The following is a 26,810-nucleotide window of genomic DNA, read 5'->3' as shown; positions in this document are numbered from 1 at the left end:
TGTGGACGTGTGGTTTGGATCAATTTTGGTTGACAGATATGCACGACATCAGATAATGAAGCATGCAGGATGGGATATTATCCATTTAAAATATGGTGATAATAAAAAATGAATTTGAAGTTCATGATGCATGCGGCAGTTTTGGTAAAAGATGATGAGAGCCTAGGAAAGCTAGGTTTTTGGTGATGATGTGGTCATGTGATAAGCCTAGGATTGGATGGTGATGGAGTTATGATAAGAAGCCTAGGTAGGCTTGGTCTTTGGTCATGATGGGATAAACCTAGATGGGTTTTTATTTGAAAAGTCAGCCACACGGATCATATTTTATTCTGCAAGTTAGAGTTGCAGTTGGACTCCACAATTATCTAGTTGTGTCAAGCAAATATCAACCCTATAAATACAAAGCACTGTGCAACGTAAAGGGGACCTCCAACTCAACACACAAATTGCCCTGCGCAAACCCTCGCTCTATGCGAAACCTCTCAAACATCTTAAGATTTTTATTTTCTTTTTTGCCAACACATCTTCAGTTTGGATAAACAGCACTGTGAAGGCAACCGGCGAACATCTTCATCTTGGATAAACAACATTGTTGTCGTAGAATCAGCCGACCGCGAAGCACCTTCGGTTTAGATAAACAGCACTGGGACGAGGCTGACTGGCTATCTATCCAAGTCTCGGTCGAGAAGGATTTTCAAATCCTTATTGGCAGAGCTCATCTCATCAGCCTTCTCGGCAAAGTGAGGTGTTACCAGGTTACTACATTCGGCACCCTGAGAGCCAAATTTGATATTGAACTTCGCAGAACTAACAGCCTTGTCTTCACGCTCTAGAACCAGAAGGCCGAGACATGTTCCTTCCTCGGCCGCAATCGCGAGTTTCAAAAGTCAGCAGCGTACCCAACGCAACATCAACAAATTTTACTCGCCGACCAAGTTCGACCGTCGAGTTGGCACGCCTCGCACATAATCGAATGACATAGTTAGCTTATTAATTACTCAGCATGTGCGCCACGTAGGTTTGGTAGTTTTTAGGGTCAACATTTTGGCACGCCCAGTGGGACCAAGTGCTAAAACTACGAAGTTCACATGATATATCAAGATCACAATCAGGATGAGATTCAACGCCTATTCAAGGAAATTGTCGAGCAACAAAAACTCCTTGACCGGATCGTTGAAGCAAATGAAGAAAGGCAAAAATCTTTCTCTCAAATGATAAAGGTGAAGGTTCATCACAACTTACAAGATCAATGGTTAAATGAAGATAGAGCTCAATTTTATGAGTGGCTCGATAAAAAAAAACGTCATTTGGGTTCAAATCAATTCCATTTAAAGAATGGTTGGATCAAAAGGTCAGGGGGTAATTTTTCGCTCCGGCCATAACCAACATTCGGCCTAAGAAGATTGTCGAGACGGTGGAAGAAGAACCTAGGCCACCTGTTTTTTCAATCGAGACTGAAATTATGGTAGGCCTATAAACAAAAGCTCAAGTTTCTAAGCCACAAATCGACTTAGCAAATGATTCGTTAGAAGAGTGTTTCGATGATGAACAAGGTCGATACACAGCTTTGGACGAAAAGGCCACATCAATTGATATGGTAATTGGAGACATGGTCTTACATGTCGAAACTACGCCAATTGACATGGTTATTGGTGATAAAGCCGATATGGAGAAATCCCATTCGGCTAAGTTATTTGAGTTAAAAGCCGAAATTAACAAAGTAATTATGCCTAGGGGGCATAATAATTGTTCGACACATTCGGCGGCCAATAACAAATCTTTCGTTAAGCCAAACGTATTTGGAGATGATATTTTATTCAGCCTTGGAAAGACTCAAAGTGAAAATTTTGATAGAAAAATATCTCGGCTCGGAATAAAACATCGTTGGCCTCCTCCTCTTTATAGTTCGGCCACTTTCGTTTTCTTCTAAAAAAAAAGATAAGAATAAATTATTTTCTTAATCATCTGGCTAATTAAGCCGATGCATAAGAAAGTAAGGGGGGCAACAAGATAGTGCGGCAATCCAAAAGATGGTGTGCTCGGCTTAAAAAGTTGTTCTTTAGCGGGGCCGAGAAAAGATGTTCGCAGAAGGCCACTTGTGCTAGGTGGTAGGCCTTCGTGTAGCCTAATCCTCACTCGGCGAGATTGGTTTTGGAGTCGGCCGAATGAAACGTTACATATAAGTACACTTTCTCAATTTGACCGATGCCATGCAGACCTTGACAGTGATTGGGGACAAGTGGATTCGGTTACCAATGTTGCAGGCCCTTAGATGCGTACATACAACGTTCTTCCTAGTGGTTGCCGACTTTTTCCACAAAAGTGGATTAGATTTTGCCGAATAAATTTTTTTGGCGATGGTTTCTTGGTAGTTCTCGACCATATGTTTTTCTCGACCAGCAGAGATTTGATAAGTAGTCATGGCATTTGTAGCATGAACTCATGTTAAGAGGACGTAATGCTTAGGCCGAGGGTTAAGAAGGATTTAGTTGGATAAAAAAGGACTTGATCTTAATGACCAAGGGTTGTTGGTCAAGCTCGACCATAGTATAATTTGGCGAGGCAATGTTTACAACAGGACAAATCTTGTCGAATTGAAATCTTGGCCAAAAAGTATGGCATGCAAAGATTGGCATTTGTTTGGAATTTCTTAATCATGGCCGATAACATCATTTAATAGGTCACGAAGTGATTTCTTTTATGACCTTGGTTTTAACAAGGCCATTTTTCTCGGTTCCACTCTTTTTCTCTTAAATGTAGTGGATAGACGAGTAACATGTCGAACAGTTAAGAGCCAGACACAAATGATTAATTTCCTTAACCATTCGGCTTACAAGCCGAAGCTTAAGGAAACTGGGGGGCAATGTTTGGACCCAAATTTACACCATCGGCCTGTGCAATCAAGGCCGTTAAGTGAGCATAGCTCCCAACCGTTGGATGGAAAAGTGAAGATAATTTTGTTATTATTAAAAGATAATATTATGGTTTTTATCATAATAATTATCTTTTAATGAATTATCTTGACATATTCTTAAACGAGATAAATAGGATGCAGATTATATCCCTGAACAAGCGGTACAATTCAAATTGATGTTGATATTTGGCATGTGGACGTGTGGTTTGGATTAGTTTTGGTTGATAGATATGCACGGCATCAGCTAATGAAGCATGCAGGATGGGATATTATCCATTTAAAATATGGTGATAATAAAAAATGAATTTGAAGTTCATGATGCATGCGGCAGTTTTGGTAAAAGATGATGAGAGCCTAGGAAAGCTAGGTTTTTGGTGATGATGTGGTCATGTGATAAGCCTAGGATTGGGTGGTGATGGAGTTATGATAAGAAGCCTAGGTAGGCTAGGTCTTTGGTCATGATGGGATAAACCTAGATGGGTTTTTATTTGAAAAGTCAGTCACATAGATCATATTTCATTCTGCAAGTTAGAGTTGCAGTTGGACTCCACAATTATCTAGTCGTGTCAAGCAAATATCAACCCTATAAATACAAGGCGCTGTGCAATGTAAAGGGGACCTCCAACTCAACACACAAACTGCCCTGCGCAAACCCTCGCTCTACGCGAAACCTCTCAAACATCTTAAGATTTTTATTTTCTTTTTCGCCAACACATCTTCAGTTTAGATAAACAACACTGTGAAGGCAACCGGTGAACATCTTCAGTTTGGATAAACAACATTGTTGTCGTAGAGTCAACCGACTGCGAAGCACCTTCAGTTTGGATAAACAGCATTGCGACGAGGCCGACTGGCTATCTATCCAAGTTTCAGTCGAGAAGGATTTTCAAATCCTTATTGGCAGAGGTCATCTCATTAGCCTTCTTGGCGAAGTGAGGTGTTACCAGGTTACTACATTCGGCACCCTGAAAGCCGAATTTGATATTGAATTTCACAGAACTAGCAGCCTTATCTTCAAGCTCTAGAACCCGAATGCCGAGACGTGTTCCTTCCTCGGCCGCAATCACCAGTTTTAGAAGTCAGCAGCGCACCCAACACAACATTAACAAATTTTACTCACCGGCCGAGCTTGGTCGTCGAGTTGGCACGCCTGACACACAATCGAAAGACGTAGTAAGCTTATTAATTACTCGGCATGCGCGCCACGTAGGTTTGGTAGTTTTTAGGGTCAACAAATATTCTATTCAATCAATGAAAAGATATTTTCTCAATATGTTGCTTGTCCCAAAATGCAGCTATAAGATAGAAGCCGTAGCCGGAAATTTAACCTGGTGAGCGGGCAGCTTTGAGCTTTTTGTGGGCTGGCAAGGAGAAAAGGCTTCGAGCAGCAGATTCCTTGTCATGAACCAGAGACTGGGGGACTTGGTAACTCATGTAATGAGAATCTGGTAACCCTTTGTTGAGGGTTGTTCATGCATGAGAATCTGGTGACTCATGTAATGAGTTCAATTCATCAGGGACATGGTCCAACACCATATTCACAGAGTTGCCTTTGTAGGCATCAGGGACCACTCTTGCACTTGCAGGCATGGTAGAGAGAGAGATAGAGACAAAGGCATTAGGGACCACTCTTGCACTTGCAGGCATGGTAGAGAGAGAGAGAGAGAGAGAGAGAGAGAGAGAGAGAGAGAGAGAGAGAGAGTATTTGATGCCCTTAGCTAGTGAATATATAAGCATTGTCAAAGCTTCTCAAACCCAATAATTAACCTCTATCACATTTATGTACTATATGACGTGACAAATGATATGTTAACCTCACTGAATGAGATAAACTCATTAATAACATGTACAAATCACTTACCACATCAAATCAAACACTAATGTGGTTAATATTTTCCAACAATAAAAGAAAAGGATTGGTAGAAAAATAAGAGGAGTCAAATTCTCAACTCTATAAACTATAAATTAAGGAAAATATCAAGGAGATTATATTTTTGTACCACATTTGTATACCATTCTGATATAACAAGTGGTGTGTATATGTCACGTCAATTAATAAATTTATCTTAGTGGATGTTGATTGTATGCATCGCTTTCCACATGAAATGGTATAAATTTGTGATCTCCCTAGCAATACTCATAAATTAAACCTTTGAATTTGATTTAATGAACTAAAACATTTAAAATTGAAAGAAAATAGTGAAATACGAAAAGAAAAAAAAAACAAATTCATTAATAAAGGGATGTGGCTTCAATGTTATAAGTATCATTTAATGTTGGTGGTGTTTAAAGCCTTAGATTTGATCTCCACAGCTATTTACCCATAAAAGTTGGATATAAAAGAAGAGGATGAAAAAGGAGTCAAGATGATGACAGGACGTCAGGACCGACAACACAAAAATGAGTGAAATGATGAAAAATGTGAATGCACAAGCATTAAAAATGTGAGAAAAGGATGAAAATTGTGAATAATATCTTCAAAAGATGTGCAATTGGTAGAAGAATAAAAGAAGACAAACGTAAGTCAATACGTAACTGAAATATTTTATCTGTAACCGTTGTTTGTTTCTATGAACTTGAATATATTTTGCCAAAATATATTAGAGGATTATCAATCCATGCATGAATGTAAATGAGAGCATAAACGAGGAACTTGCCATGGTAAAGTAATGGATTGTCCTGGTGATTAGGATTTTCTTATTTTTTAGTTTACATTTTTTCGAGTTCAAACCCTTACTCTTCTCCTTAATGTGAACTGGTATAGAATATCACTTGTAAAAAAAATAACAAATAAAAAATAAAAAAACAAAGAGAAAGTTGCCACCGTCTCTATATATGCACACAGTCCTCACTCTCTCTCACACAGTCCTCTCTCTCTCTCTCTCTCTCTCTCTCTGTGCTCTCCCTCTCTCGTATTACTATTATCTACTATGTCGAGTGGAAAACTCTCAGATGCATTCAAATCCCACCCTATCTTCCTCCACAAGCAACACCCAGACGACTTCAGCTCATTACAGGAATTGCCAGAGTCGTATGCATGGACGTCACAGCTTAACGAATATCCGTCTTTCGAATCATTATCTTGCTCAGAGTCTGTGCCGGTAATCGATCTCGCCGACCCAAATGTCGTTGAACTCGTAGGACATGCATGCAAGACTTGGGGCATGTTCCAAGCCACAAACCATGGCGTCCCCCAAAAACTTGTTGATGACATGGAATCTACTGTTCGAAGCCTTTTCTCTCTGCCACCCCAACAAAAGCTCAAAGCAGCTCGATTGCCCGATGGCATTTCCGGTTACGGTTTCCATCGCATATCTGCCTTTTGTGAAAAGCTAATGTGGTCTGAGAGCTTCACTATCGTTGGCTCAGCACTTCAACATTTTTGCCAACTTTGGCCCCAAGATCACACCAAGTTCTGGTATGTACGCATGCATGGACGCATTACTCCAACCACTAATAATTATATACACTATTTAGACATACAAAACTGGCACTCTATCTAACAGAGGTGTGCTTTACAATATATTGTGTATTCGAAAATGCGTTAGCAATTCAGTATGTTAGTTTTTTGTCTTTAAATTGCATACTCAAATATATATTGCTTATATATGTGTATATATTGTGTTTTTGCTTTGAACTGTGTTTGATTTTTGTTTGGTCAGTTGTGTTACTGAAGAATATGAGAAAGAGATGAAAAGGCTTGCAGCTAGGTTGATGTGGCTAATGCTTGGCTCATTAGACATATCCAAGGAAGACATCAAATGGGCGGGTCCAAGAGGTGAATTTGAAGATGCATCTGCAGCCTTACAATTGAACTCATACCCCGCTTGTCCGGATCCAGATCGGACCATGGGTCTTGCCCAACATACTGATTCAAACCTCCTGTCAATTATCCACCAAAGCGCTAAGGCCAGTGGCTTGCAAGTTTTCCAAGAAGGGAAGGACGAGGGCCGGGGGTGGCTTATGGTTCCACCGGTCCCGGGGGCTTTTGTGATCAATGTGGGTGACTTCATTCACATATTATCAAACGGATTGTACCAGACCCCCCTTCACCGGGCAGTGGTGAACCGGAGCCAGCACCGTGTATCAGTTGCTTACTTATATGGTCCTCCGGAGAATGCTCAGGTCTCTCCCCTCTCGAAATTACTCGGCCCAAGTTGCCCTCCGCTGTACGCGCCCGTCACTTGGAATGAGTACCTTGGAACCAAGGCAAAGCTTAACAACAAGGCACTTCAATCACTCCGACTGAATGCTCCTCTGAATTAGTTGCTGAGTGTACTCATATAACTATGCTGCGTCTTCCTTTGCTTTCTTCTTCCCCGTAACAAAATAATAAAACTTTAATTTCTGCTACATAAGAAATTAAGGGTCTAAATATTTCTTTCTTGCCTTTTGACTTGATATAATATTCATGAATTTAACACAAGGAAAAAGATAGGAAGACAAATATAATACATTTTTGTACAAAAAGTAGAATTTCTAGTCTATGATTTCTTCCTCTTCTTCCCCAGGTCTCTCTGTTCCCTCTCCTTCACCATCATCTTCATCACTGCTATCAACAGAATTCCCGACATCGTTGTTATTTCCAGAATGATTGTTATAAACTCTTCCAACCATGGATTTATCACTTCCCTTAAAAGCATCTTTCTCTACAAGTGAGGACAACTTTTGAGCCACCTCTTCGTCACACGAACTTTCTTTTACCGCTACAGTAGGGAATTTCAAAGGTTTGTCTGGACAATCTTTGAAGAAAGAGTTTGTAACCATGAACCTAAACACCTGCAGCAGGTGGCTTCTGTCTCTCCTAATATCTGCACTAAGAAGCTTCTGCAGCAAGGTTGGCTCCCTTTTGTTTGGCTCCCTTTTGTCAAAAGAAGGGTCACTAGACGAATCCCTTTGATGTGATCTTTGCCTCTTGGAAAACCGATCCTTTCTATCATATTTTTCTCTCTTACCAAACTTGTTTGATGACCTCCCCTTCTTGGTCAATGTTTCATTATCTTCTTTTATATGCCCTTGATTTGAATCTGCGAGGTAGTGCGATGGTACTTCGGCAATTTGAACTCCCAACTCAGCCTGCTTTGTAAGAATATCCTTGAGTTGCTGCAACGAAGAATAAGTAAAACTATCAAATATAAGAAAATGGTGGTAAAGATTTACTTCTTCAAAGTCCGGAACAAAGTCGAGGAAAACCAGTATATCACCTTCTGAAACATAAACATCAAGCATGATACCAGTAATAGAAGAACATTAGTCTCTAGTAACTAGGTTCTGAATAACTTCCAACACTTGCGAATCTAATTAAAAGAAGATGGATGAAAAGACTTGGATTGATTGCATATCAACTAACATCCTCACCCAGACAAAAAACTTGAAGAAGTTACAAATAACAAAGAAGAGCAGTGTCAAAGAGCTCTCATGACTAGATCAAAAATTTCAGGTTTAATGTAATACCAGTGATCTCCTTGAGTAACAATTAGACATATAAGCTACGATGCAGCTTATAGACATACTAACAAAATGCAAAAGTTAACTAGAACTAGCACAGTTGGCCCAGGTGATAATGAGTTGAGCAAAAGTATTGCTCAGTCTTGTAAAACGAGTAGTGTACAAATAATCAGCACGAGCGTGCACACACACACAGAGATAGAGAGAGAAGTAACCAGCACACCTCTCGTCGAATGTTGACCTCTCTTTCAATGACCTCTGAATTTATCAGCTTTTCACTTATCTTCTGCAAGTAGCATTTTAATATTAGAAAATCTACATTTCGATGGAAAGAAAAAAGAAGGCATGTCTCACAGTCAGCCAAACCTTCTCTATGTTGGATTTCGATGGGTAGTGCTTCCTACGTTCTTCCCGCCACCTCTCAATCTCTTGTTCCGTATATGACAAGAAAAGAGATCTTCTCATGTGAGACAGAAAGAAGGCACATCCATACACATAAAAAGAGCGATGAGTTTCTTTAAGAAACAGGAGAGTGTGATCACTCAGAAGGCAAGATGTAAGGATTATGGATGCTGAGAACGTAAAGCTAATTCATGACTAAATTTTGCACAAATACATATTATTGTTTACTCCTATCGGTGAGTGCCTAGGTACCAAGCCCATAATTGTAAAAAGTTTTAAGACTTCTGGAATTCATATATGGCAGTTACAGAAATACTCATCTTAAACTAAAGCGGAAGTATCTTGTTATCTATCCTCTTTCTTCGAGAAACATTATGGTATCATCAATTCTGGGATTACATTAAAATAGTATTTTCAAAGTCTTTGGAACTACAGTCAAACTATGGCCTTTATTGACAAAACCGGTGAAGTTTCAATACTAATATACTGTGCTGCAAGGCAGAAGAACAAGAGGCAAAAACAGTAAGGACCCAGTTGGTATTATCAATACAGTAACTAGCACTGCCAATTTGGCTGAGGTAGCTCAAAGCCCAACTTGTTTAGCTAAACATTTTAGGTTTAGCTGTCTTTGAACTTCGAGTAAGCTTATTCTGGATAAAAATTTGTAGGCCTAAAAAACAGCCTAAAAAACAGATCAGCCCAATTTAGGCCTCACACAGTATCTTCAAATAATTTTTCCATGCCAGCCTGCTAGTATCTCAGCCCAAATACTGCTCTACATAAAGGGCATCTGATCCCTAGGCTCAAAGGTTGGGCTGGGATCAACTCAGGCCAAGGAAATTGTATCTTAGTGAAGTTCAAACATGCATCAGCCTGCCAATTGAAAATCCTACTTTGACTACTCAACTACTCAACCAAGGATTATATTTTGTGACACTGTAACATGGCCATAATAAACTAAGGGCCTGTTTGTAACACTTCCATTTTCGGTTTTCGGTTTTTATATTTTAGTAATAGGCAGTGAAGAAATGAAAGGGAGAAAAGAGGGAGAGATAACGGACAGGGAAGGGAGAGTGATGGATGAGGGACGCAATGTAAATGAAATGACCTACAAGGAAAACCAAAATTTAAACCTCAACGCAATTCCAACAAGAAAAATTAAACACCAAAACAAAAGTGTTACAAAACGAGCACTGAATAATTGAATATGATTATATCTAATGATGTTCTCAACTGATCCTTTTTATCAAATTCCCCTGTGAGAAAAAAGTTCACTAATTACCACTAAAGATTTGGCAGCCTGAAGTTATTCTCCAAATGAAGAAATGGCTCTTTGTTAGATTTTAGAATGCAATAAACTAAGCCAAAAATAACCTCAAAAGATGTAGTGAACCCGCTTTGTTGAAAACCATCTAAACAGAGACAAGTATAATTTAACCAAGAGTATGTTGTTAAACTTATAAAAGAGCAAAAATATCTTCAAGACAGTCTACAAGCCTGAGTGGTGAAATTTCAATTAGAGAAAACTCAGTAATTTGCGGTGAAATTGCAATTAGAGACAACTCATTAATTCGCATTCAAAACTATGATATGATAGAGCAGAGGTTACCTCTTCCTTTCCCTGCCCTGGTTTGAAGAGTTGGCCAGAGAAAACTTTCCTTCACTCTCATTTCTTAACCCTGCAATTTTGTGGACAGAGAGAGTGAGGGACTGATGAATGAACATCATGCTTACAAAAAGTATTCTTTTGAAAAAAAAGTAACAGGAAATCATGGTTTATGATATCTCTGCAATCCATGCTCAAGCATGCACAATGACATTAAAAGAATAGGGAGGAAAGATACTATATAAACTTGGTAGACAGGTATAAGTCCATACCTTTTCCCTTGTGCCCATTAGGAAAAGAGAACTTTCCCTTTGCATTTTTCATATGATGCGCCTGAGGATTCTGAAATCTACAAACCTATTTATTATGAATCACAAGTATTGGTCCAAATCTTCAGAAGTAAAATAATGAAATGACACTAGTATAACCTACCCGCCTTGGTGATTCTTCGGATTCTTTGTAAAGCTTTTGCTTGGTGATTGTTTCCAATTGGAATTTGAATTGTAACCACCACTACTATTTGTTTTATTTTCCTGCACAAGCTGACAACATTTTTATCAACCGCAACCAATGGATTTACTTCAAAGTAATATATTCTATAAGCAACTAACTGTTTTTAAGAAAATGTACTTAATAAAAAATGATGGCAAACTATCTATATCAAAGTTAACAGAAAAAGAAGGCAGGAAATTTTGACAGCCAAATGATGTATTTTAAAAAATAATGGCCTTACTATATCAATATAATGTAACAACCTTGTCCATCGAATTGTAACCCACAATAAAGTGACCTACTAATCAGTATATGTAAATTAACCACCAAGTACACACATATACACAGACAACGGTTATTTCGGAATTTACCATGCCCTTGTAAAACATTACAAACTAAGTCTGTTACCAAATTTAAAGAAAACAAAAAGTAAGGCTCCATTTTATAACCATTTTGGATTTAGTTTTCATTTTTCATTTTACTTTTCCAGTTAGAGATAAAGGGGAAATACATGGGAGCAATTAGGGATATAGAAGGGTGGGAGGAAGGATGGTGGAAGAGATGTAGAAGAAATGTATAAGGAAATGTACACAAAATGAAAACTAAAAACCAAAAATAAACATTTTGTTTTCATTCATACATCTTTATTTCTTCCCCTCTCTCCCACCAACCTTCTTCGTCCCTCCTTTTTCCCCATATCTTAAACACAAAAATTGAGAACAAAAAAAACTAAATACGAATTGGTTATCAAGCAGATAAATAAATGCAGGGATATTCAAGTAAAACTTTTTGCAACAAAGAATATAAATTCATATCCGCAAGGCAAAACAAAGTTACCTGTGTCCCTTGCACTGGGGGTAGACCCAAGTTTTGCTGATTTTGGTTAACTTGCTGGCCTGCCTGATTAGAATGCAGATTAGCCCGGTTATTTGCAAACAATGGGACATTTTGAGACATTGTGGTCTGAGGTGCTTGATTTGATACCGGAAAACCATAATTAGGACGGACTTGTGGTGGATTTTGCATTTGCATTGGCACAAATTGATTCATGTTTTGCATTGAATTGGGCAAACAAAATTGTCCATACGGCAAACCCATATTCTGGTTCATCTGTTGCTGTAAATTTAACATGTTATGCCCAAATATTTGCCCAGGCACTTGAGATGACATCAATTGATTCACTTGCTGCACCAAATTGCAGAATTGAGGCATACCTTGCGAACCGAAAAACCCAACATTCGGCTGACCCGGTTGAGATGTAGGGCCAATGGAACCGAATTGAGGCATACCCAGATGGTTATTTTGCATAGGAAGAAGGTTGTTTGGTAGATTCATGAAATTGGGTAGAGCTATCATGGAATTGGAATTACTAAATTGGACTGGAATTTGGGGATTCCTGATACCCAATTGAGGTTGCATCTGCATACGCATAGAACATTGCAACATATCAGCAATGGATTAGATTCCGTAACCTCCTGCTGCTGCTTAAACAAACCATAAAAGCGAAAACCCAGAAAGCAGAAGCAGGTTGAAGTTAGTGAAAGGAGTTGTACTTTGGAATGTGGAAGAAAATTACCTGGTGAGGAGGTGGAGCCAAGCTACCAGTTGTGTGAGCTTGGTTTGAATGGCGAGGAAACGAATTGTAGTGAGGTAACATTTTGCAGCATTCGGACTGATACAGTGAGTTCTGGGTACTTTGAGGCAGGGGAGGAGGGGGAGGAGGGGGAGGAGGAGGAGCTAGGGTTTAAGAAGGGTTTAGAGAGCCTCCTTGTTCGCTTTGTCGGGGGGAGGATTTGGAGTGTGGAGGAGTTTCTGGATTGACAAAGCCAAGAAGTTGGGCTTCTTATGTTTCTTTTTCTATTTTTTACATATTGGGCCTACAACTTTAAGCCCAAAATATGTATGAGTCCTGATCAGGTGACGCATTTTGACACCCACTTTATAAGGCTAACTTCGTAATGTATTTCAACAGTCCAACCGTTTATCTTTCAGGTCTTCTCTTAAATATCATGTTTACCAATAATTATTCAAATTGGAATAAATGATAGCCGTTTTAGTGATTTTTTTTTTTTTTTGCAAAACCGTATTCGTCCATTTTATTCACTACAAATGAGCGTCTTAAAGGTTTTGGATTTATATAATTTTTTTGTAAGGATGATCTATAAATGATGAATTGAAATGTAGCCAGTTCGGATCGTGAAACAAGTTACAAAGTGGTTCGTACAAATGGGTGTATCCTAACTCAAATGTATATTTATGGTTAGGATCCGAGGACACGCTCTTTTAACACACGTTTTGAGGAGGCCCACTTTATAATATTTTTCAATGATCCAATCAAAGATTCATTTTCTTTACTACAAATGAATGTCTTAATCATTTTGGATTTATCTAAATTTTTGCAAGGATAATCTATCAATCATGTAATAAAATATAGATGGTTCGAACCGTTAAAATACATAACAAAGTAAACACCACAAATTTGTGTCAGAAGCGTGTGCCCTAGATCCTAACCCATAAAGGGGTGGATTTTTTTGTCAAATTGTCATGTCAACCGAATTGTCAACCATGTCATACCCATTATGTGCCAATCGGCAATGGTATGGTATTATACCGTAATGAAATTTTATAGTATGGTATTGGTAATGTATATCATTACCACGTATTATCGTACCGTACTAAAAATATAATATATTAGATGATTTATAAATTATATAATATATAATTATATAACACAAATTTATAATATATGTAGTTGATAAGTTCTGATCATGGTATAATATATCGATGATATCGGAAATATCGGTAGTCCAAAAACATGGAAATTTCAATGGTAATATCAGGATATTATTGATATCAATAAAAATTGAATAAAAACCACGGAAATTGTAAGAAAAACTTGGAAATTTTATTGAAACTTTGCAGAATGTTTATTTAGTCAATTATATATTAGTTTATCAAAAAAAATTAGAAGGAAATGCATTACATGATGGATTTAACTGATTTAAGTTGATTATACAGCGAGCTGGCAAACACTGTGAGTGTAGAAAATATGTAGTAATTAATGAAAAAAGATTAAACACACCATAATTATTTATATATAATGATTTACTACAATATTTTACACTTTATACATTACATGGTAAGATACATGAGTGATTTAGTATCACATAAAGTTCCTATGAGGTTCAAAATTTTCACTATCTTCATCATCTCTATGTGTAGAGTAAGTTTATTGTGAAGAGTATTCATCAAATGATAAATCCCCAAAATCGTTTTGCATGTAATTGTTAACATGCTACTCATATAAATATAAATATTTTAGCATATTATCACTAAAACATAAGTGATATATGGTGGTTACGGTGTTAGAGGAGTAAAATGGAAGGGGTTCAAATCCCCTTTGTGTTTTTTTTCCTTCCTTTTTTCCCTTTTTTTTAATTCTTTTTTTTTTCCTTCCTTTACATCGATATTTTCGATATTTTAGCTATATTACACCAATATTTTGACAAAATATTGCTGAAGTGTGAGCGAAATTATCAACATCGATATTTTCAGACTATGGTTCCAATGAATGAGCTTATACAAGAAAAGAGGGAGCAACACCTTTTGGAGATATCCAATGAAGTTGATAAGTACTTCGTCACTCCTTATATTAGCATTGTTATTGGTGGCTTTGATCTCTTGAGTTGGTAGAAATCAAATACAAAAGAGTTCCAAATTCTTTCACAAATAGCCAATGATATCTTTGCAATTCTCACTTCTATCGTTACTAGTGAAAATGCATTTAGCCTAGGGATGAGGGTTGTGGACCCTTTTAGGGCATCATTGACTCCTAAAATGTTAGAGACACTAGTGTGTACTAGTGATTGGCTTATGGTGGATGAAGTAAACTTCTACAAGGAACCAACAAAAGATATGCTTCAATTTTACAAAGAAATAGAAGAAGTGGAAACAAGTAAGATATGCTTTAATTTTTTTAGTAAATTTGTTATTAAATGGTTTTCAACTTTAATTCTTCTTGCTACTAATATGTTTTCTTTGTTTATAATATAAGCTTGACACAAGTTCAATGCCTTCTCCAAAAGTTTCAACATCTCAAACTTGAAGAATTGATCAACGGATCTTTTTGAAGTTTAGTTCCAATTTTCATTTGGTTTGAAACTTTAACTTCTATTTGTTTTGGTTCGTAACTTCTATTTGGATTGTAAGCATAATTTTCATCATGAATCTTGATACATCATTTGAACTATTGTGTGTGTGAATTGTGAATGATGAATAATAGATGAATTTAGGCTACAATGTATCAGATAAAAGTGCCAAAAAAAAAAAAAAAAGTTTTGCCCTTGAATTGGGTTAAAAAACAAAAATAGATTTTGTCCTAAAGCAAATTGGCAATTACCATTACTATACCATGTTAACCGAACTATTTGACAATACCAAATTTCGGTATAACGAAAGTTTGGTATAGTAATGTTAATAAATTTTGTCAAAGTATGGTATGGTATGGTAATTGGTACTAGGATTTTGGAATGATAACCATATCAAACCCACCCCTAAGCCTATATGTAGAGAGAGCCCCCTTCAATTGAGTGATCCCTCCCATCGTATTTTATTGGTACAACCATCATCTTCGCAAAGGATTATACAGGCTTTTAGATCTAGGTCCAAAAACATAGATGATTTTTCAAATAAACCACCCAAATTCAAAATATTTGACCTTTGGATTAGACAATAGTCATACTGATGTTTCTTTGATAAACCGACTATGTCTATTTCTTCACAATAACTGGATGCCTTAATAATTTTGAATTTGTTTAATTTTTTACAAATATGATCTTATGAATAATAAATCGAAATATATACAGTTTGAATCCTGGAAAAAAAAGTTATAGATTGAACTTATAAAGTGTCAAAATGTGTCAAAAAAAAGTCTCATCCCGACCCCTATACATAGGGTTAGAATCGAGAAACGTTTTTTGACACGTTTTGATTTATGAGACTTAACTACGAAACATGCAGTTAATTAATACATTAATCATCTAACAGTCAGATACATGAAAATATAATAATCTCTCTTTTTTATTGCATCTGCAGATGGTCCTCTTCTTGGAATGAGTGTTGACTTATTCAACATCAAAATAGGTATGTATGGAGATAGAATGAATTTCCTTCCACTTGCATGCTACTACAAACTCAAATCAAACAATGAGATATAAGTAAAGTGGATCAAGTAGATTGTGCACTACTAATTATCACCCTGATCACATTCTCATGACTAATCACAAGCTCATAGTCATACCATAACAGCTATAAAACCAACACACACCAACCAATTAACACCAAGCCGACTAGACGGGAGACAAGCTGAGTTTGTTCAGATTCGTTACACCGAAGCTGTGACTAGTTATGCTTATGCACGAGAATGTGATTAGACTATGATTAGTAGAATACAATTCCTAAATATTGAGGCACCAAGGGCCCATTTGATAACCATCTCGTTTAGTTAGTGTTACTTTTGTGTTAGCATAGAGATGGAGGGAAATACACGAGAAATGAGATATATAAGAGGGAGAAAGGATGGTGAGAGAGATGTAGAAGAACGTATAAAGAATGTACACAAAATGAAAACTAAAAACCAAAAACTCTTCTAAGTTGTTTTCACTTTCAAGTTTTTGCTTTCGTATAATCTCCTTCATTTCTCCCTCTCACCCTTCATTCTTCTCCATTCCTTATATATTTCCCTCTATATCTAGCAAAAATAAATTCAAAAACTAAAAGCTAAAACGAGTTGGTTGTCAAACGGCCCTAAATTAATGAAAGCTCGTTATTTTTCAGCCTGGTCTCACATTACCAGAACAACAACAACAACAACAAAAATACCAGAAAGAACACAGAACAAAGCCTTAAATATCAATCCAAGAATCAATCAAACATAATCAAACTTGGAGCCGTGAAGAAAAGAGAAAACCACAGTAAAAAGACATTTACGAAAATGGCGCAATAATTCTCCATGTTCCAATAAGCAAATGGGAAGGGGGAAAGGTGGGGAGATATAGAAAATTTCAATAAATATAATATAAAAACGCTTCCCTCCCCACACAATTCTTTCCTTCTTTTCTGTTCAATTACAAAGTCGATGTATTTGTTAAAGGCAAGGACCGGAGACGCCAACTCTCAAGAAGCACATATATGCCTATAATTCTATTATATTGGAGTCAAGTATGCCCTTGATGCATCCTTGTGGAACTTTATGTCTGTGCATCACCCCAAAATTGAAAGTTTGAAGTTTTCCTGGTAATTAAGTGATAAATAGGAATAAACTCACCTGAAAACATTCGGCATTTATCAATTTGTTTACGTCTTAACTCCTGATTTCAACAGCATTAATCCATTTATGTCAGTCTTATTTGCTTTTGATTTCAGCCACATGAAAATAGAGAAAGGGATTACCGCACAAATCACCTCTCATCCAGAAGCAGACGCCGCCCTCAACCATGTGTGATAGATTCCATAATCTTTCACTCTGTCCAAAGACAATATACTTATTACAAACAAATAGATAATGAAAATGTATTGCATGTACATAATAAAAATAAGAGTTAGTCCTACCACCACCTTGTCATCTACATTAATTTTTTTAAAGAAATGCATAAATGTGACGTAGGATAGTTTCAGGGTGTAAACTTCAAGATGTATCCAGTACATAAGTAGATCGAGGGTTTGGGATGGTTTAAAGAAAAAATTGGGGCATTTTTCAGCGGTTCAAGGCTTGAAATTTAAAGTCACAGGGTGGTTATGCTAGACTTTGACAGTAGACATTCGAACTGCTAAACCTGTCACACTCTTTACACATGAGAATTCGCGGACCCATGCATTATGTGTGCTATCCTAATGTCATAGCCTCATAGGGTTCCCGTTTATCCCTTGTTTTTGTGATATTATTTCTTGCATTCAAAGTCTAGGATATCCCCACATACTTGCATACCTAATATTATGGCCGGAAAACTAAATATACATTATCTACTATAGAAGTCGATCTAATGGTAATCTTTTTGAAGATGCTTAAATTGTATAAAAAATAAATTGAATCACTGGGAGACACAGTAACTAAGATTTGATAAACAAGTTCCTTTAGGAGAAGAGTGTGAATAATAACATCAAATAAGGAGAAACATAAGTCTTCAATATCAACGACAGATTTTTCACTTACAGGTACAAGTCATTTGGATCGATTTCGGGAAACAGGTTGATATAAAAGCGAAAGCCATCAGGGCTTATATCTCTGCACAGCAAACCTACCAAAATATCCAAAATTAATCAAAATTCAACCATAGTACTAATATATAATTTATAAAAACACACACTCTTATGAAGAAAACAACATCAGAGTATTGTAAAACAATGTTGTGCAGCAGTGTACCTTTGCTTTCAGCAGTAAGAAGATGCTCCTTGGCCATGCCTGGTGCAATACTTAATGTAATTGCAGCATCACTAGCACTTATCCCAGTTCTAAGAGCATCAGGCTTTGTTACAAGGGTCTTGATTCTAGCGAAAACCTGATTTAAAAAACACAGTGAGTTGTTTCATGCAACTTGAAATGGCTTCTGATGTAGAATGACAGATGTCATAATCAAAGATGCAAAACAAAGTACATTCTAGCATCGTACATGGCCAGGATGCGTTTTTCATCATTTTATCAAACGAAAAACAAAAAAACAATGTGTACCATATAGCTTGAATGGAAGAATGAAATAATTCTCATTCCTCCCTATTCTAGCCTTACACTAAAGTAATCAAGGGAAACATAGGTCCCATTTAGGACCTGCATAAGATCTATCTCATTCCTGTTCAGGAATCAGATTCCTTGTGAGGAACTTGGAATTAAATTCATTTGCACCAGAACAAATATTTTCTCTCTTAGAATGTTAGAACTGAATCTATCTTCTTTTTCGAAACCAATATCCTTTAGTCTTGTTGTGTACGAAAACAATTCATTTGAAGCAGGACAACGCAAGGGTTAGTTTTAAGTACGGTTATGGTGGGCCTTAATGGTAGTATTAGTATACATGCATTCCACCATTTTGGCTCGGAAAGTGCAAGGGGAATATGTTTCAACCAAAACAAGTACACAATTTTATCAATATGAAACAGCTTATAATGATATAAGATCACCTCTTCGTCACTGTGGGACTTATTCTGGATGACCATGACTCCACTATCAAACCTTCGAAGCATTACTGGGCTGCAAATATAGAATAATCAACAAGATGATATCATCATACTCATGTCACATAATAATGGTGTAGCCACGTATTCATTTTTTACTCATTACAAGTAATGTATACTAGCATTTATAGTTTGCATTTTCACTAATGTATTTCCATGTTTTGAGATAAACAACAACAACAACAACAACAAAGCCTTTTCCCACTAAGTGGGGTCGGCTATATGAATCCTAGAACGCCATTGCGCTCGGTTTTGTGTCATGTCCTCCGTTAGATCCAAGTACTCTAAGTCTTTTCTTAGAGTCTCTGCCAAAGTTTTCCTAGGTCTTCCTCTACCCCTTCGGCCCTGAACCTCTGTCCCGTAGTCACATCTTCGAACCGGAGCGTCAGTCGGCCTTCTTTGCACATGTCCAAATCACCGGAGCCGATTTTCTCTCATCTTTCCTACAATTTCGGCTACTCCTACTTTACCTCGGATATCCTCATTCCCAATCTTATCCTTTCTCGTGTGCCCACACATCCCACGAAGCATCCTCATCTCCGCTACACCCATTTTGTGTACGTGTTGATGCTTCACCGCCCAACATTCTGTGCCATACAACATCGCTGGCCTTATTGCCGTCCTATAAAATTTTCCCTTGAGCTTCAGTGGCCTACGACGGTCACACAACACGCCGGATGCATTCTTACACTTCATCCATCCAGCTCGTATTCTATGGTTGAGATCTCCATCTAATTCTCCGTTCTCTTGCAAGATAGATCCTAGGTAGCGAAAACGGTCGCTTTTTGTGATCTTCGCTAGATTGCTCCGGTCATTAGTGTGGATAAGTATATAAATGGATAGAGATAGGAAAGCAAACACAAGATGTACGTGGTTCACCCAGATTGGCTACGTCCACGGAATAGAAGAGTTCTCATTAATTGTGAAGGGTTTACACAAGTACATAGGTTCAAGCTCTCCTTTAGTGAGTACAAGTGAATGATTTAGTACAAATGACATTAGGAAATATTGTGGGAGAATGATCTCGTAATCACGAAACTTCTAAGTATCGGAGTGTGGTGTCGTCTTGACTTGCCTTATCTGTCTCATAGGTAGATATGGCATCTTCTCTGGAAGTACTCTTCCTCCATCCAGGGGTGGTATCTTTAACTGGTGGAGATGCACAAGGTAATGTATCAATTTCACTTGAAGCTTACTTGTAGTTTCAGGCTTGGTCAAGCGCGATACAAACCATGTAGTAGGAGTCCCCCAAGTCGCCGAGCTAGGGGGTCTGCTGAAAGAGGTGACAGACAAGGTAAGCAATCAGAGCTCCGACTGATTGTTCACCTTCTCCCCATCTTGCAGCAGCATGAAGGATAAAGAGAAGAAAAATGAGAAGAGATGATATGAGATACTTTTGCTTTTGAAGAAGTAACTTTCCACAGGCTTATTCTTGAACTGAGCTGGAGGGTTTTCTGGTTTCCTCCAGAGTATAAGGCCGACTGAAGAATTTGAGGGTCAAAACAAGTCCATCAAATCTAGAGTACGTTCCACCCTGCTGATATGGGATACTTTTGCTTTTGACAGAGTAATGGATGTATCGGCACGTGTGCTGTTACGCTTGTCTCCACATGCTTCCTTGTATCCTTCGCACTTGCCCTATCTGTTCCTCAAGCAGATGCGGAATCTTCCCTGGAAACATAAGATGTTGAAGATGAGTACTCGAGAGCAATGCCAGGTAAGTAATCAGGTAAGGGGTTCCAGGCAGTCAGTTCCTGGCTGGAAGCTTGATTCCAACTGCTGACTGATTGCTCTCTTTCTCCTTGTCTTGCAGGTAAAAACAAGGCCAAAGGAAAAGACAGGGAAAAAGCATGATATGGGATACTCTTGCTTTTAACCCTGATGATATGAGATATTCTTGCTCTAGTATAGCTTGTTTGCAGAGGTATTATCGGGGGGAAAGAAAGCTGAATATTTCGAAAGGCTTCGTTGGGAGTGCCCTCTCAGATATGATGAAGGGTTGAGCATTTTTGCAGGTCTGCCTGTCCGTTGGGGATGGAGGTCGACATATATAGGAGTCTCCCTAACAACAAGTAGTAATGCTATTCCTTTACCCTGCTTGGTCATAGCACGGTAGTGGGAGCTGCCAGTTTCACATGTTTTAACTCTGTCAGAGCACTTTGAAAAAGTGGTCTGTGGTATCTGGCTCTCGAGATTCGGAAAACGATGCCTCTTCGATTTTTGAGAAAGCAATCATGTTGGGGGTCTGACTCTCGAGATTCGGAGAGCAGTGTCTCTTCGATTTTTGAGGAAGTAATCATGTTGGGAGTCTGGCTCTCGAGATTCGAAGGGCGGTGCCTCTTCGATTTTGGAGCAAGCAATCTTGTTGGGAGTGTTGTCTCGAATGTGAGTAAAGGTTGGGCATGTTTGCTAGTCTACCTTGCCACGAAGCACAAAGGTTGACACACAGGGACTTTCCAATTATCCAGCAATGGTACTGTTCCTTTACCCTCTCTTCAATTTTGAGAAAGTAGTCATGTTGGGAGTCTGGCTCTCGAGATTCGGAGGACGGTGCCTCTTCGATTTTGGAGCAAGCAATCTTGTTGGGAGTGTTTTCTCGAATGTGAGTAAAGGTTGGGCATGTTTGCTAGTCTACCTTGCCACGAAGCACAGAGGTTGACACACAGGGACTTTCCAATTATCCAGCAGTGGTACTGTTCCTTTACCCTTGTGGGTAATAATATGGTAGCTAGACCTTTAAAATTTATGTGTCTAAACTTTGTTAGTGCTGTTTCTTTGCTATTCTTTTACCTTTCTTGGTCAGAGCGATGTAGTGGGAGCTGCAAGCTTCACGTGCTCAACTTTGGCAAAGTTATATGTGGTACCCATGAGCTATTGTTGCGTGTGGGAAGTGGGTGATTGAACAGTAAGATTCATGTGCTTTCTACTTCACCAGAAGTCTTCGACAGAATGCCCATAATTTCTGCAAAGCTGAGTGTGCGTGTGACAGGTGCTGACAAGGCTAGAAAAGTAGGTGCCTCTTCGATTTCTGAGATTGGCCCTCGTGGTCTCTGAGCAGCCCAGCTTTTGAGAAAGCGAGCGCCTCTTCGATTGATTCGGAGAACGATGCCTCATCGATTTTTGAGAAAGCAATCATGCTGGGGGTCTGGCTCTCGAAGATTCGGGGAGCAGCGTCTCTTCGATTTTTGAGAAAGTAATCATGTTGGGAGTCTGGCTCTCGAGATTCGGAGGGCGGTGCCTCTTCGATTTTGGAGCAAGCAATCTTGTTGGGAGTGTTTTCTCGAATGTGAGTAAAGGTTGGGCATGTTTGCTAGTCTACCTTGCCACGAAGCTTCTCTTCGATTTTTAAGAAAGTAGTCATGTTGGGAGTCTGGCTCTCGAGATTCGGAGGACGGTGCCTCTTCGATTTTGGAGCAAGCAATCTTATTGGGAGTGTTTTCTCGAATGTGAGTAAAGGTTGGGCATGTTTGCTAGTCTACCTTGCCACGAAGCACAGAGGTTGACACACAGGGACTTTCCAATTATCCAGCAGTGGTACTGTTCCTTTACCCTTGTGGGTAATAATATGGTAGCTAGACCTTCAAAATTTATGGGTTTAAACTTTGTTAGTGTTGTTTATTTGCTATTCTTTTACCCTTCTTGGTCAGAGTGATGAAGTGGGAGCTGCAAGCTTCACGTGCTCAACTTTGGCAGAGAACTTTGGCAAAGTTTTCTGTGGTACCCATGAGCTATTGTTGCGTGTGGCAAGTGGGTGATTGAACAGTAAGATTCATGTGTTTTCTACTTCCCCAGAAGTCTTCGATAGAATGCCCATAATTTCCGCAAAGCTGAGTGTGCGTGTGACAGGTGCTGACAAGGCTGGAAAAGTAGGTGCCTCTTCGATTTCTGAGATCGGCCCTCGTGGTCTCTGGGGAGCCCAGCTTTTGAGAAAGTGAGCGCCTCTTCGATTTCTGAGATCGGCCTTTGTGGTCTTTGAGCAGCCCAACTTTTGAGAAAGCAAACGCCTCTTCGATTTCTGAGATCAACCCTCGTGATCTCTAAGCAGCCCAGCTTTTGAGAAAGCAAACGCCTCTTCGATTTCTGAGCAGGCGCCTCTTCGATTTCTGAAGCTCCGTCGAGTGCAGATTTTTATAGGGGCTGGCATTAAGTTCCAAAGCACACTTGAATCTCCACCAGTAGAAGCTTCATTCTTGCACTTCTAAGATCTTGATTTGTCCGACCTCTTCTCTCTTCAACACCTTTGAAAATGTCTGGCCCCTCCGACCGTCGTTTTGACTTGAACCTTGTTGAAGAGGCAGCCCCGCCTTCTCCAGACAACATATGGCGTCCATCCTTCGTCTCCCCCACTGGTCCTCTTACCGTTGGGGATTCCGTGATGAAGAATGATATGACCGCTGCGGTGGTGGCCAGGAACCTTCTCACTCCCAAAGATAACAGACTACTTTCCAAACGGTCTGATGAGTTAGCTGTTAAGGATTCGCTGGCTCTCAGTGTTCAGTGTGCAGGTTCTGTGTCTAATATGGCCCAACGCCTATTTGCTCGAACCCGCCAAGTTGAATCATTGGCGGCTGAAGTGATGAGTCTCAAACAGGAGATTAGAGGGCTCAAGCATGAGAATAAACAGTTGCACCGGCTCGCACATGACTATGCTACAAACATGAAGAGGAAGCTTGACCAGATGAAGGAAACTGATGGTCAGGTTTTACTTGATCATCAGAGATTTGTGGGTTTGTTCCAAAGGCATTTATTGCCTTCGTCTTCTGGGGCTGTACCGCGTAATGAAGCTCCAAATGATCAACCTCTGATGCCTCCTCCTTCTAGGGTTCTGTCCAGTACTGAGGCTCCAAATGATCCCCCTCCGGTGCCTTCTCTTTCTGAGGCTCTACCGACTGCTGAGACTTCTCCTAAGCAACCTTTGTGAAGGCTCCCTCTTGTGTGTTTATTTTGACTCATGTATATGTACATATTTGTAGCTTATCGGGGATATCAATAAATAAGCTTTCCTTCATTTCAACGTATTGTGTTAAATACACCAAAGCCTTATTCGCTAAGTTCTTTGAATTTTCTTTTGTTGAAGCTTGTATGTTGAAGCTTTCTGAGTGGAGCATGTAGGTTGGGGTAGTGTTCCCTTAATTTTCCGAGTGAGGAAAACTTCTCGGTTGGAGACTTGGAAAATCCAAGTCACTGGGTGGGATCGGCTATATGAATCTTAGAACGCCATTGTGCTCGATCATGTGTCATGTCCTTCGTTAGATCCAAGTACTCTAAGTCTTTTCTTAGAGTCTCTTCCAAAGTTTTCCTAGGTCTTCCTCTACCCCTTCGGCCCTGAACCTCTGTCCCATAGTCGCATCTTCTAATCGGAGCGTCAGTAGGCCTTCTTTGCACATGTCCAAACCACCGTAACCGATTTTCTCTCATCTTTCCTTCAAATTGAAGAAATTCCTACATACACATCAAATTTCTCCCAGAGCGAACACGCTTGCAGCAAATCCTCTGGTGAGATCAGTTCTGCATAAAGAGAGATACTAAGCCACTTTTCACCCTTCAAAAATTCCAACATGAACTCGAAACTTAACCAATTAGAGCTAACACAATTAAAAATAAGAGATGAGGTATTATCACACAACACCTGTGCCTCGAGCACGATTGAAGAGACAGTAGATGTCTATAAGATTCATCATTCCTCCAGCTCTCTCAAGTGGAAGTCTGACAAAATCTGCCAACTATTTATCAGAAACAACAGAAAATTAGTTTTCTTTTCTAACACGAAGACATTGAGAAAATAATAAATGACATGATGTATTTTTCGTGTGAGTGTTAACATCCAATAAGAATGAACGTAAATAGAGCTGATTTCATTCACACAAAACACGGAAAGAAGACAACCTGACGAGACAATTGTTGGTGATACTGAGAACCAGCAGACTCCTTAGTAACGGGCGATATAATGCCAACACTCAGCATCCAATCCTGCATCTCTTGTTTGGAACCCAATTCCTCATCATTTGGCTGCGAAGTCGAGCCAGATAAAAGCTTCTGCCTCATTTTTTCTGCTAGCATCACCATCTCTTTAGCCTTACTCTGTAAATTTAATATTACTCTACAATTTAAAACCATTCACAAACAGAATGCACGCACACTCAACTCCAATCGAAAATTATACAAATTGAAGAATTCAAATGCAGCAATTAAAATCCCTGAAATTCAAGAAAATGTTTATCATGGTAACCGAAAGACGACATTTTTATTACCATGAGAGCATTCAAGTCCTGGAAAGCATCCTGCAAGCTCTTATCAGTACTCTCCCACATTTCCTGCTCTTTCCTCAATATCCCCGAAACTCCAACCATCCTCACCGTCCCTTCCCTCGTATACAACCCGGAACTGGACGCCGAACCCGAACCTGAAGCCGCATCGGAGCTGCCCTGCTCGTCCGCAATCTCCCAGGCTCTACCCCGCCAGCTCTCCCAAAATTTGCTCAAAAACGCGTCCAAATCGCCCTTCCCCCTCACCACCACCGTCACAACCACCGACCTCGAACCCGAACCCGAATCCGGAACCCGGCCTTCGGGCGAAACCGAGAGCTGGAATCTGACCCGGGGCCAGGCGAACATGGACTTGATTGACTTTTTGGCGGCAAAGATGTGGGCGATGGCAGCGAGAGGGATGGCGGTGGCTGTTGTGGTGGTGGAGTCGGGAAGCCATAAGAGGCGGTGGGTGGTGAGAATGAGGAGACCCAATTTAAGGTGCGGGAAGTTGGGGAGGTCTTCGCATTCGAGGTCTACGGCGGAAAGGAGGGAACATTCGATCTCAGTTGGGAGAAGGACTGGGCGGCCACTCGTGGTTAGCTCCGCGGCTTGCAGGCAGTTCCCGGCCATTTGACGACCATGTGAGTCGTGAATCGTGATGATGATGACAATGTAATCACAAGTCTGAAATCGTGTGTTGTATCTTATGATGATGACTCGGTTTGGTTTGAACTTGAGGATGTGGGAATGGAAGATGAAACAGTACAAGTCAAAATTATATGGCTCAAATATTGGTGTGTAAATTTTAATTTTTTTTTATATTTGTTTGTACCATACTTGACCAATCCCGAAACTACCGAGCACCGGCCAACGCTATACTGTCAAGGACCCAGAAGAGTTCCCCTCCGACCAGGAGGCCAATCACTACTCGACACGTGTCAAGATTAGAAGCCAATCAGAGCGCAGCACGTGTCAACATCAAGAACCAATCATAACATGACACATGTCAATGTGACAAAGCTACAAGTTTTTCTATAAATAGGGGTCATTCCCCCACAATATGGCCTAATGCCATTTTGTGTTAAATCATTCACAAGAACTCACTAAATTGAGAGCTTGATCCTTTGTACTTGTGTAAGCCCTTCACTACTAATAAGAACTCCTCTACTCCGTGGACGTAGCCAATCTGGGTGAACCACGTACATCCTGTGTTTGCTTCTCTGTCTCTATTCATTTACGTACTTATCCTCACTAGTGACTGAAGCAACCAAGCAACCAAGCGAAGGTCACAAAACCTGACACTTTCTGTTGTTCCAAGACCTCCGGTTTTGTGCATCAACATTTGGCGCCGTCTGTGGGAAGCGACACTTATTCCTACTCTCTTCAGCTGTGTCAAGCTGGTTTCTATCATTCGTACACTTTCTTTTGACCAGGCATCCCTCTCCAACATGGGAAGCGAAGGAAGCCACAGCAC

The 26,810-nt window shown here is 39.4% G+C and overlaps 3 protein-coding genes across 17 annotated transcripts; 1 reads left to right on the top strand and 2 right to left on the bottom strand.

Annotated features, from left to right (window-relative positions):
- Positions 1 to 5,622: 5,622 nt before the first annotated feature.
- LOC103420555 (gibberellin 3-beta-dioxygenase 1-like) lies at positions 5,623 to 7,276 on the top strand. Its single transcript, XM_008358614.4, has 2 exons — positions 5,623 to 6,332; positions 6,577 to 7,276. The coding sequence occupies exons 1-2, from the start codon at positions 5,845 to 5,847 to the stop codon at positions 7,178 to 7,180; spliced, it is 1,092 nt and encodes a 363-aa protein (XP_008356836.2). The 5' UTR covers positions 5,623 to 5,844; the 3' UTR covers positions 7,181 to 7,276.
- LOC103420526 (uncharacterized) lies at positions 7,277 to 12,681 on the bottom strand. 4 transcript variants are annotated; one of them, XM_070824491.1, is made up of 9 exons: positions 12,439 to 12,681; positions 12,077 to 12,281; positions 11,700 to 11,978; positions 10,803 to 10,903; positions 10,643 to 10,719; positions 10,374 to 10,443; positions 8,729 to 8,819; positions 8,586 to 8,648; positions 7,277 to 8,017 (listed from the first exon to the last, which is right to left on the bottom strand). In XM_070824491.1, exons 2-9 carry the CDS (start codon positions 12,098 to 12,100, stop codon positions 7,394 to 7,396), a joined length of 1,329 nt encoding a protein of 442 aa, XP_070680592.1. In that variant the 5' UTR covers positions 12,101 to 12,281; positions 12,439 to 12,681; the 3' UTR covers positions 7,277 to 7,393. The 4 variants fall into 4 exon arrangements, with proteins under 4 accessions (XP_070680592.1, XP_070680591.1, XP_028961082.1 ...); XM_070824490.1 differs by having other exon boundaries at positions 10,803 to 10,912; positions 12,439 to 12,641; XM_029105249.2 differs by having other exon boundaries at positions 10,803 to 10,912; positions 11,700 to 12,281; positions 12,439 to 12,656.
- A 3,046-nt stretch (positions 12,682 to 15,727) lies between these two features.
- LOC103428437 (vacuolar protein sorting-associated protein 36-like) lies at positions 15,728 to 26,091 on the bottom strand. 12 transcript variants are annotated; one of them, XR_003774711.2, is made up of 10 exons: positions 25,340 to 26,091; positions 24,975 to 25,169; positions 24,718 to 24,811; positions 24,539 to 24,596; positions 19,035 to 19,104; positions 18,283 to 18,418; positions 18,073 to 18,157; positions 17,313 to 17,385; positions 17,188 to 17,230; positions 15,728 to 16,047 (listed from the first exon to the last, which is right to left on the bottom strand). XR_003774711.2 is itself a non-coding variant. In XM_029105239.2 (10 exons), the coding sequence occupies exons 1-8, from the start codon at positions 25,964 to 25,966 to the stop codon at positions 17,328 to 17,330; spliced, it is 1,323 nt and encodes a 440-aa protein (XP_028961072.1). In that variant the 5' UTR covers positions 25,967 to 26,090; the 3' UTR covers positions 15,728 to 16,047; positions 17,188 to 17,230; positions 17,325 to 17,327. The 12 variants fall into 12 exon arrangements, 10 of the variants coding, with proteins under 10 accessions (XP_028961072.1, XP_028961075.1, XP_028961074.1 ...); XM_029105239.2 differs by having other exon boundaries at positions 17,325 to 17,385; positions 25,340 to 26,090; XM_029105242.2 differs by having other exon boundaries at positions 15,728 to 16,044; positions 17,325 to 17,385; positions 25,340 to 26,090.
- Positions 26,092 to 26,810: the final 719 nt, after the last annotated feature.

This window comes from Malus domestica, chromosome 07, assembly GCF_042453785.1.
Source record: "Malus domestica chromosome 07, GDT2T_hap1".
In the NCBI taxonomy this organism is placed as follows: Eukaryota; Viridiplantae; Streptophyta; class Magnoliopsida; order Rosales; family Rosaceae; genus Malus; species Malus domestica.
Note: the sequence above shows the minus strand (reverse complement) of the source record. Positions and strands in the feature narration are given on the sequence as shown.